Genomic DNA, 12,443 nt, shown 5'->3' on the forward strand with positions numbered 1-12,443 from the left:
CCAGAAAATTAAATTACAGCCAGCCTGGGATCCAATTATGGGATTACGCTCAAAAAATGTTGCAATTCTAGCCTTCAAATATTAAAATGAATAACTTCGTTTAAAAAGTGATTAATAATTTGGATAATTAGGATATGATAATTTTTATTGCAAAACGTCTCTCGCAACAAAAAAAAAACAAACAAAACAAATTTGCGCTGAAAGAGGCCGAAGAAATTGTTCAGTAAGAGTCAAATTTACATTATGTGTATAAAGATAACAAGTAACAGCGCAACTTCACAGTAAAAATCAAATAACAGTTTGGTTTAAATAAAATTATTATTACAACTTAACATTGTATAGTTTACGAATTAAGGGAATAATAGAAATTTAATAGAAAAAAGTACAATGATGCATGAAAAAATATAGCTTAAAAAATTTGGTGATCTAAAGAAAAAAATTCTTCCAATACCTTCCCGTACAAAAATCTTTTGGGTGAAACAATAGTAGTATTTGCAAACGCAGCAGAAGGTCGACAAGGTCCAAGGGTTTAAAATTATTTTAGTAAACAGTGATATTCGTTCTAGATTCCAGAAAGGGTTATTAGCAAAACAAGCAAATTCTTCTCCTTTTCTCAGTGGTAGTGGGGTTGACTTTGTGACTTTGTGAATGTCATATTAGAAGATAGTATTAAACCTTGTGGAACTACAAGACACTCTACCATAGTTGGTTTGGGCTTGTGCAGTGTTATTGTCACCATATTGGATTTTCTTTAGAACTCGTACAAAACAGCAACTATGATTTATTATAACAAAGAAGGTGAAAACGGTATTTTCCCTATATAAACAAAATTTTAAAATTCCATTACATATAACGTACTTTTCCTTGATTAGAATAACTTTTAGGAATTAGGATTGAAAGAGCCTTCTTGGTTGTCCGATGCAAAAGAAGATTAGCAAAATTTCTGCATATCAGCTAAGTAATTCATGTCAGGTAATCTGTGGAATAATTTTAATAAGGCAAATTTCATTTAATAGGACAAGACTTTCTTGTGATTAATTTTTATATGAACATGATTGGCCGATAAATAACCTTATAAAAGTAAGGTTTATAGAATTTCGATCATCAGGCCAGGAATTTCACAAGGGAGAAAATTCTCTGTTTACACAAGAACAAACTGAAACATCTGCTTTCTTAATAATTTTATCTCTATTTGAACCTGACAAAATTATGGTGAGATACGGCTGAGCGTACAGATGAAAAAAATGTTCCAGTGGGACAATCCTTAAGTTTTTATGTTTCAAAAAGTGTGTCAAGCGTTGGTCCTTCTGTTGAAAACTAATTTGCTAAAACTTTATGAGTCAAATAATACATTCCAATTTTTTTGCGCTAATTAGTTACAAAATTTTTAATGCATTTTACAAAGTTTTTGGAAAAGTGAAAGTACTGACGATAAAGAACGAAAAAAAAAATCTAGACAACCCACTCATGGATTTACCTGTTTTTTACAGCCAGTCAAGTGGGTCTCACCGTCTTCCAGCTCCTTCTCTGATTTCTTTTTATTTCTTGCGTGAACTAATTGAGCCCCTCCTTGCATTCTGACAGGCTGAACGAAGCATTGTGAATTTGGATGCCTCTTCTTCCATAGTAAAGGCCATAATTTAAGGCCGTTTTCTAGTCGGAAGTTCTGAAGGTCGCTGTCACGTAGCAAATGGCGTAGAGGGGCAAATAGGAATATAAAGAGCTAGAACAAGAAAAATGAAAATGATTGAAGTACATTAAAGGGAGAGCTCTGTATTGAGAGGATTTTCCATGCTTTCGGTTAAGTTTTCTAAGACCAATAAAAGCCAGTAAGACCGATTTGTAATAGAAAGCACGATAAACGGAAGGTGAAAGTTTGGAACATTCACCGGCTGTGTTTTCCAAAAGTTTGGAAAACGCAGCCGAGTATATTGGATTGGAAAACACAGCCGAGTATATTGGATTCATATTTTACACAAATAAAATGAATAACTTTTTTTGGAAATTGAGCAGCTACTTTAAGTACCAAAGATAGCTAAAATTGAATCCGATTGTTTGAATTGGTTAAGTGGAAACTTATCTAACCATATAAATCTTTAAAAAAAAGTACAGACTAGATGTTTTTTGTTTGTTTTTGTTTAAAAAAAAAGTTTTTTTGATTAATCTTAAGAAAAAACGGGACAGAACAGGAGTTTAAGTTTATTCAAAAAAACCTCCATACACAGTTTTACAGTTTTTGGTAGTAGCGGACGCCGACTATGGAAAAAAAACGTGAGTGAAAAAATTACCAGAATATAAACTGAAACGTACGGAACCAGGCTCTAAGACACTGTAACTTTCCTTTGAAGGTATAATTGTCTTTGGGAATCAGCAAATGTACATCAACAAATCAAAAAATATTTGGATTTTACGGCTGAACAGTATTGTCAAATATAATTAATTAGTTCTGTTTATTCATATTCATGGTTTACCATAGCAATGATGACATAAATTTGACATTGCTCTTATAACTTCGTATTTTCGAAACAAAAACGCGTAACTACCAATTAATTTGAATTGGTTAACTAGAAACTTATCCAAACATGTATATCATAGGCAGTGCAATAGCACTGCCTAAGTAAAGAACGATGTTGGCACAATGTATTATTATTATTATATATATATATATATATATATATATATATATATATATATATATATATATATATATATATATATATATATATATATATATATATATATATATATATATATATATATATATATATATATATATATATATATATATATATATATAATAATAATAATAATACATTGTGCCAACATCGTTCTTTACTAGGCAGTGCTATTGCACTACCTATGATATACATGTATATATATATATATATATATATATATATATATATATATATATATATATATATATATATATATATATATATATATATATATATATATATATATATATATATATATATATATATATATATATATATATATATATATATATATATATATATATTTTCTTAAACCAGGGCACTTCGTATCGAAGGAGTTGTCGCAGAAACTTGGAAAAGGGCTCATTCGATTGGAAATTGGAGTGGCTAGTGGCCTTTTTAATAGTCGAAAGTGATTGGAAGGCAACTAACACCCCTTAAACGCCCACCATTTCCCCAAACACATCCAATCAAAATTTTGAGATAGCCATTTTGTTCCGCGTAGTTGATTTCCAGATAGATAAACTTATGTTTTGAGGAGGACACTCCCAAAGAGCCCTAAGGGAAAGGGTTGTAAGTTAAGCTCTGGGGGCATATAAGATTTTTATAGTAAGTGTTGTCGTAGAAACTTGAAAATAGACTCATTCGATTGGAAATTCAAAGGACTAGTATCCTTTTTAATAGTCGGAAGTGATTAGAGGGCAACTATCCCCCTTCTCACGCCCACCTTTTCCCCAAAGACATCCAATCAAAATTTTGAGATAGCCATTGAAAGTTCTGAAAATTAGGTCTTTGAAGATGACAGCCCCCCCCCTCCCAAAGCCCTAGGAGCAAGGGTTATAAGTTATGCCCTCGCGGCATATACGGTAAGGTTTTTATAGAAAGCGCTGTCGTAGAAACATCAAAAGGGGCTAATTGGATTGGAAATTGAAATGGATAGTGCCCTTTTTAACAGTGGAAAGTGATTGGAAGGCAACTAACATCTGTTCCACGCCCACTGTTTATCTAAATACATCCAATCAAAATTTTGAGATAGCCATTTTGTTCAACGTAGGTGAAAGTTCTGTAAATTAGGTCTTTGAGAATGATAGCCCCCTCAGGGTAGAGCCCCCACGGCAGGGTTATAAGTTATACCCTGGGAACATATAAGGTTTTTTATTGAAAGTTTTGTCGTAGAAACTTGAAAAAGGGAGTATTCGTTTGGAAATTCAAAGGGATAGTTCCCTTTTTAATAGCCGAAAGTGACTGGAGGGCAAATAACCCCCCTCTCACACCCACCTTTTCCCCAAACACATGCAATCAAGATTTTTAGATAGCCATTTTGTTCAACGCAATTGAAAGTTTTTGGAATTATGTCTTAACGGATGACACCCCCCGCCCCCTCACACATAGCCCTCAGGGCAAGGATTGTAAGTTATGCCCTGGAGGCATAAAAGGTTTTTATAGAGAGCGGTGTCGTAGAAACTTCAAAAAGGGCTCATTCCATTGAAAATTGAAATGGCTAGTGACATTTTTAATAGACGAAAGTAACTGGAAGGCAACTAACCCCCCTCTCACACCCACCATTTTCGTAGTTGAAAGTTCTGAAAATTATGTCTTGGAGGATGACAAACCCCCACATCCCTCAGGGCAGTTCCCCAAACACTTATGATCAACATTTTGATATAGCGATTTTATTGACCGTAGTTGAAGGGACCGGAAGCCAGAATATAATTTGTACTTTACTGAAAAAAATTCTTTTTTTAATGTTTTCATTTATAACTTTAAGAAAACAAAAATTAATTAAGATAAATATCAGCAAACCTATATTAAATTGACAATGCATATTTTTTTTTCGGTAAATTCATTTGATTTTTTTTTCAGTATAGTACACATTATATTCTGGCTTTTAGAAAGCATAGGGTTTAGAACCCTACTCAGATTAATTTCTGCTCGTTTTGAGTTTGACTTATTTTAATTTCTGTTTTTTCTGGTTTTCATTTATTTATTGATACTGATTTGTGGTAGTGGTATGCATGGTAGATTATTTGATTCTATTTTTACTCATTTTTGGTTTAATGGAGTTCTTTACTTTTTCTTGAAAAACTTATTTTGTGCAAAAAGTTTCTTTGATTAATCTTAAGAAAAAACGGGACAGAACAGGAGTTCAGGTTTATTCAAAAAAACCTCCATACCCAGTTTTACGGTTTTTGGTAGTAGCAGACGCCGACTTTGGAAAAAACGTGAGTAAAAAATTACCAAAATATAAATTAAAAATATACGGAACCACGCTTCAAGACACTGTAACTTTCCTTTGAAGGTATAGTTGTCTTTTGGTATCAGCAAATGTACATCAACAAATGTTTGGATTTTACGGCTGAACAGTGTTGTCAAATATAATTAATTAGTTCTGTTTATTTATATTCATGGTTTACCACAGCAACAATGACACAAATTTGACATTACTCTTATTACTTCATAATTTCGAAACAAAAAATGTACAACAATAAAAATCGCTGTTATCAGGTATGAATGAGCCTAAGCTGTATCCAAGGGAATTAGTTTTTATGGTACTTTCCAGTTAGCTAGTACCCACGCGATATATTGCATAGGGAAGATGCTAAAGGAAACTTTACAATATTCGTTTACAATATTCAAACTATTATTTTTGTGGGTTTAGGGGGAAAAAGTTTTCTGGGTTAGGTTAAGTTACGTATTTAATATATGTTATGCTTTACCCCCCCCCCCTAATTTGCAAAAATATAGCTTAAATTTGTTTCCAAACTATTATATTTTTTTATCATATTTTGTTTTATTTCATTAGCATTAACCAAACTTGACTTCTCGTGTGGGTAACAGCTAATTGAAAAGTGCCGTTTTCATTTTGATGTCCTTGGTACATCAATAACTCAGCTCATGCACAAGTTGGAGCTTAGTTTGTTTATGCGCCATAGAATATTTAGTTTCATATCTGTTTACTGTTCAATTCTTTGAAAAAGTAACAGGTTTGTGGGTAGTTGATGGAAATATGTATTTTTATACTGTCCTTCAGTACTGGCAGTGAATCTCTTTATCACTCTTGATAGTTTCCCGTTATTTTACTAACAATACTTTGCGTTTAACTAGTTCGACTTGCTAACTTAGTTGCAAAAATAATCTGAACATATCATCTTAAATAAACTAATCATCAAATGAATAGACGAAATAAATACTAATTCAGTTATCATAAGACATAACCTTACTCTAAGTTACTCGCCCTCGCAATATACATTTTCTCGAAGCAAAGTATGTTTGATTACAATCGTCAATCGATTTCAATGATTTTGTTTCCTATTGTTGATAGTTTAGATACTAGATGTGGAATCAATTAATCACTCTTAAAATTTTGGGTACTTGTGTGATAAATCCCCTACCGCTCAAGTCATTCATGCATTGACGCACTGTAAACCGTTTTTTTTTTGTTTGGTTCTTTCTGCTTAGTATGAGACAAGACAAACAGAAGTGACAGAATAGATGGAAAATATTAATAATATGGGCTAAGTTTTTGCATATTAGGGGGTGTGTGTGGGGGGGAGTAAAGTATTTGGACATTGTGAAGTTAATAAATAATTCTTACTACATAATATGCAGAGTATTTGTACCTAACACAATAAGCACGCAGACCTGCTACACTTTACCCCCGCCCCCATAATGTGCAAATATATGGCCCAAATTTGTTTCTAAAGTATTATATTTTTATCATACTTAGGTATATTTCATTAGTATTGAGCGTTAGAGAAACATATTAGAAGAATATTTGAGTACCAAATTTGTTATTTTCCTCCCCTTTCAAAAGCGTATAATGCACATTACGTTTGTCGTGATAGTTATTTTTTTATAAATACAAAAAGTGCTTGTGTCAATATGTCTGAAACTTTATTTTTACTTAAATCTGAGATCACAACTTGTTCTCCCCTGCTCTTCATATGTGTTTTTTATTAAATTAAATAAAAAAACAAGTTTTTTTTTAAACTGAAAGTAAGGAGCAACATTAACATTTAAAACGAACAGAACTTATTATGTATATAAAGGTGGTTGCCCCTTCTCATCACCTCGCTCTTTACGTTAAAGTTTTTAGTAATTAAAAAAACGTCTTTTTGTTCTAATTAAACGGCCCTTGTGTTTCAGGAGTCATTATTGTAGAATTGGGACAAGATTCAAACTTTAGCGTAAAGACTGAGGTGTTGAGGAGGGGGCAACCCCCTTTATATACGTAATAATTTCTGTTCGTTTTAAGTTTTAATGCTGCTCCTTACTTTCACTTGAAAAAAGTTTTTTTTTATGTAATTTCTGATCGTGTTTTTAAATAATACCAGGAAATCTGGCCCAACCTCACTGAGAAACCCCCTACTCACGGAAACATCCACTAGACAATTCAATCCCGGTGAAAATTTACCCCGGAATATTACTCTTAACCACTCCGCGCGTAAAATTGAGACAGAAAAGAGAAAGCAAGACATGTAAAAAGAATTTTGTATAAGAATTGTGGCAACTTCCTCTAGTGTATGATTTTACCTGACAAGTTAACTCCCTGGAATCTTCCCTCCCTATGGAAAATTCCCCCGTGGAAAAACCTCCAGCAGAAAATTTGTCCCCCTACCCACCCGAAAATGTATCCCTACATCCCAATAACAAATACTATGCGCAAACAATGGGCAAATTTTATAACTAAAAGACCTTTCCCCTGGGGATGTGAGGGGGTATGTTACACCCAAAGGCATAGTTATTGGGCCTTTCAACTATGATGAACAAAATGGCTATCTCAAAATTTTGGTCGGACAAATTTTGGGAAAAAAGGGTGGGGGAGGGGTCTATTTGCCCTCCATTTTTTTGTCACTTAAAAAAGGAACTAGAACTTTAGTTTTCTGTTTGAATGAGCCTTCTCGCGATATTCTAGGAGCACTGGGTGTATACGATCACCCCTGGAAAAAACTAAAACAAATAAACACGCATCCGTGATCTTCCTTCTGGCAAAAAATACAAAATTTCACATTTTTGCAGATAGGAGCTTGAAACCTATGCAGTATGGTTTTCTAATACGCTGAATCTGATGGTGTGATTTTCATCGAGATATCATTTGACTTTTAGGCGCTGTTTTCCCCTTTTTTTGGAAATCAGGAGAATTTTTTTCAGGCTCGTAACCTTTGATGGGTAAAACTAACTAAATGAAATTTTATGTTTGAAATCAGCATAAAAGCCGACTCTTTTGATTTATCTTTTGGTATCAAAATTCTGTTTTTTAGAGTTTCGGTTAAACCCCAGCGCGGCGCCCATGAAGGAAGACCGGCGGCGGCGGGGCCAATAACAGCGTGCCACACCCGTGCCGCCGGTAAGATGTCGGTGGCGCTCCGTCGGCACCATCAATATTGACCGCAAATATTCATGTTTTCATCAGTCTTTCTCAAATCACAGCTTAAATTTGCAACAAATTCGAGCCTATTCATGGGTTCAAAACTTCACAAGTCGCTGGCTGGAAACTGGGCTTCTTCGTTATTTATCAAGAGAAGTAGAAATCTGGTAGAAGCGAAATGGCTGTGGCGTTTCAGAACCCTTGCATAATAGTTGAAGTGTCTATTAGCTATTTAATCTTAACATAAATAATTATCAAAATTAGTAGTTTTTTTCATCGAGCATTACTGCAGGCAAAACTTTAAATACCGTATCACAAAATTCGTCAATTATCTGGGTAAAAACTTTGAATGTAAGTTCGAACTTAGAATCTTAATTTTTTCATAATGCCCTTTGTCTATATCTGTTTTGTCACCTTCAAAACAGTTGAAATGGGCAACTTTGATATTGATTGTTTTTTTTTGCTCTTTTGGATTCCTAAAAAGCCTTCCTTGTATTAAAAACTGGTTTTCATGAACAATTTAAAAAAAAGTAAAGTTTTTTTTTTGGCTTCTTTATAGAATATATGTCATGTAGGCTAAGGCTGAACTGCTGCTTTTTTTTATTGCTTTTGGCTGCTCTTTTGGATATTATTCATTTTTTCTTTTGGGGATTCATTCCAAATTATAAACTCATAAATACCTAATATCAGCTAAATTATAAACTGCATCTAAAAGGAGTAAATTTTTCAAACTGAAAATACATGATGAACACTTCACACGAGAACACTTCAATTACAATGAAACAAAAAACACTTAATGGTTTATTCGGTATGAAGAAAAATGAAGTGCCAGCTATTTTCTTAGGTAAAAAATGAAAAGCTCATTCGTTTTAAACGTCATTAAATGAAATAATATGCAGACTTAAGTAGCTCCAGGAAGATTTTGAGATTTTCTTCCTAGTTCGTCACTTTTAATCCAAGCAAAATGTTAGGAGACTTAGTTTCAGTTATTGAGTTTAAGCTTTGATTTCAAAATGCTCACAAAAATTACCAAATTTAAGAAAGTCGCAACAATAAGTCACCTGTGATCAATATACTCAAAGACTCCTCTTTGATCCTCACCCAGGCTCAAAGCTTCTGTTATGAACATATCCATGGAAATCTCCAAAGAGTTTCTTTTTAAAATAGCTTTCAATCGTAGTTAGGGGTATTTATCCTTTTTTGCTTTTCTTCAAAGCTTTGAAAAAAAGTATTATAACATTCCAAATGTTACATTTGTGCACATTTTTGGTCATCATTTGTGGGGTGATCGAATTTTTTATACCACTGTGTACAAGGAGTAAAATTCGATGCATCTGAAATACCAAAATAAAGTTCTCTTCTAAAGATAATTCCAATTTCCTACAATTAAGCTAAATCTAATCGCAGAAATAAAAAGTTCTTAATCAGCAAAAAGAGAAATTGCATTTCTAGCTTCAGTCAGACAACGGCGCTAGTCGTTCGAATTTCGCTAAGATAATTGTAGCAAAAAAAATGCAATGCATAACATTTATAAGGAAGTTTAAAAGGCAAAAAACTGTGTGAACTCCTGAATCATCTGAAATATCTTTAAGAGATTATTGGACGAGGATTCGCGTCCTCGGGGCACGTAAGCCAAAGGCAGGCAGTCCCTATAGCACAGGAATAAAGAACTGCGTTTGGGAGTGGGGTAAATGTGTTTTTTAATATTAATACGAAGTCAGACTTAAAACGATTAGTACCGCAAATAATTTCGGTCACCGTTATTGTCATTGAAGTGACCCGTTGCTGTACAACTAAGCATGTAAGTTAAATAAATCTATTGTTATTTTATATGTGTTCGTTTCTCTTATATGTCTGAGTCTAGTCCGATAGTAGGTAACTAGTTCGCCAGTCTCCAAGGTAAACGCTCCCAAAGGAATCTGATCTCCAGATAGCTCAAGAAAGAAGAAGCCACTTTTGTATGTCTACATATTCAATTTTCTCTCATTAATTGAGAGTGGCCCTAGCCTAGTTGACACAATCTCCAGCGCTATAAGTGGCACTATAGGAGAAATCTCTATCACCACGAGCAAACCTTTTCTATTACCGCAAATAATCCTTCAATTGCACAAATGGCGCGGTCTGAAATTGGAGGATAACTGCGAACTAATTAGGATATTTAAACTTTATAACTCAAATTTAATTTTTGGAGAGATACAGAAATATAAGAAAACTTATTAAGCATATAACCACTAGGCTACGATAGTCAACCCCTGATATCTAATAGGATATAATAGCCTACCCCAAAATAGTTGACGTAAAATTTTAAGTTGATATAAACGCAAAAAAAAAAAACATGGACGACCTCAATGAATTGCTATTAGTGCAAAAGTTAGCCGCAAAAAATATAGAGATTGCAAAATCTATCCCGGAATACAATGGTCAATCAGATATTGACGAATTTAATATCCAATTGACCCAGTTTGTACAATTAACAAAAACAGACGTTGGAGCGTTAAAAGACATGCTGCTTCTACGATTAAGAGGCCAGGCCTTAACCTTTCTAAAACAGGTCGAGCATACCATAGGGAATAACGCCAACTTGCCAATAAATACGGTTGATGACTTATTAAAAGCATTCAAAGAGAGATTTATAGAAACCAGTTCAATAAATAAATTAAAACATGGAGTAGTGAACTTTGATTTTTCACAAAATATAAGGGAATATCTGGATAATATACGCATTTCTGTAGAAGCAAAATACGGAAGTGGTTCTGGGCAACTGTATGAAAAAGTCATGCTAAATACCTTTTTTCAAGTTCTATCCCAACAACTATATCGATTATTAATATCCAATAATCTTAAGAAATTGTACCTTGCAGTCAAAGAGATAGAACTACTCATTGAAGTTGATAATATGGTTGATCATCATATTCATGCAAAAATGAACACCATCGGTAACTCAAACGCGACCCTAATCTTCAAGGGTGATCAAACATCCCCCAATTTCTTTTCAAGGGATAACTCCCCAGTAGCACAAAGAAACAAAACACCAGAACCCGCTAGGCAGAAATAAGTACGTTCTCAGCCCATTAACCATACACGACGAAGGTGCTATAACTGCAATCATGTGGGCCACATAGAAAGAGAGTGCCACTACGTCAACAATACCATACAGAGAAATGCTGTCAGTAATACACAAAATTACGTTCACCATTTGTTCAGGAGAACAAATTTTAGCACCGGTCATGCAATAGGCTATAGCCAGGGGGATTGCGCCAATCAGTACCTTATAATGCGTACCAACCAAATTTGTACAGCCCTTTCCCAAACAGGCAAATTAATTACCGGTTTGAAAACCCAAATACTCGCCAAGGCCAATATAATGCGATAATGCACTATAAAAATCATGAAAATTTGCCAATGATAACTAAAAATTTTACAAGCCAACAGCACTGGAAAACAGCGCCAGCAAACGGCACTGACACGAGACATCCACGTTACCATCATAATACATGGCGAAGACAGGCAGACATAAATCATTTAAATATGCCTACGGAACCTAATGCGTCTGAATATCTATTACAGGCACCGACAAATGAAATAAATTCTCAGGGAAACGCTTCAGGCCCCTCAGAAACATAATTTGGACCCCGGGGTTGCCAGGGATATTTAATAAGTCCAAAAATATACTAGTGCCTTCTTGTAGTGATATTATTAACAAGTTACCTATATTTAATGATTTTTGTGTAGAAAACGTTTATTTTACGGACTTAGTTGACAGTGGTGCTACTGTAAATATCATTAACTCTCGCGTATTTAATACGTTGCCTCTGCACATTAGACGACAAAAGAACCCCAATAATCCCAATTTAACAAGTATTACAGACCATAAATTAAATGCAAAAGGGTCAATTTGCCTAAACGTAAAAAGAGACAACAAAACCTTCATGACAAACTTTATTATATGTGATAATCTCCCATATGAAGCTATTATAGGGGCAAATTTCCTAAGGTCTAATTGAATAATATTAGACGTAGCCAATGACAAGCTTGTATACCCAGCTAAGGTGGGGGAAAAAATTTTTACCTTAAGAAACCGTAACAGAGGTTACGAAGATAACATAACAGTAAAAAAAATTTCTAGTGGTATAATGTCAAAGTATTTTGAACCCCATGTCTCGCAAAGACATGGCATAATTGGAAATTTGTTCAATTATACTGAGAAATATCGCAAACATGAAGTAAATTTAAATAATAACAGCACCTAATCTGCGAAAATAAAAATAGGAGATATGCGACAGTACAGATCAAATGAAATTAAGACAATAGTGGAATTGTAGAAAAACATAGTAACACCCAACGTGACGCCACAAGAT

General features: G+C 33.9%; 1 protein-coding gene across 2 annotated transcripts in view; it reads right to left on the minus strand.

Annotated features, from left to right (window-relative positions):
- Positions 1–12,443, minus strand: part of unc80 (unc80, NALCN channel complex subunit) — a 380,168-nt gene that overhangs the window by 270,285 nt on the left and 97,440 nt on the right. For both annotated transcript variants that reach the window (XM_089101793.1, XM_089101792.1), the window contains one exon: positions 1,478–1,723. In XM_089101793.1, coding sequence (XP_088957919.1) covers positions 1,478–1,723 — 246 coding nt within the window. The remainder of the gene's footprint in view (positions 1–1,477; positions 1,724–12,443) is intronic.

The sequence above is a fragment of the Artemia sp. Qi Xiang Cuo genome, chromosome 15 (genome assembly GCF_049724085.1).
Source record: "Artemia sp. Qi Xiang Cuo chromosome 15, ASM4972408v1, whole genome shotgun sequence".
Classification (NCBI taxonomy): domain Eukaryota; kingdom Metazoa; phylum Arthropoda; class Branchiopoda; order Anostraca; family Artemiidae; genus Artemia; species Artemia sp. Qi Xiang Cuo.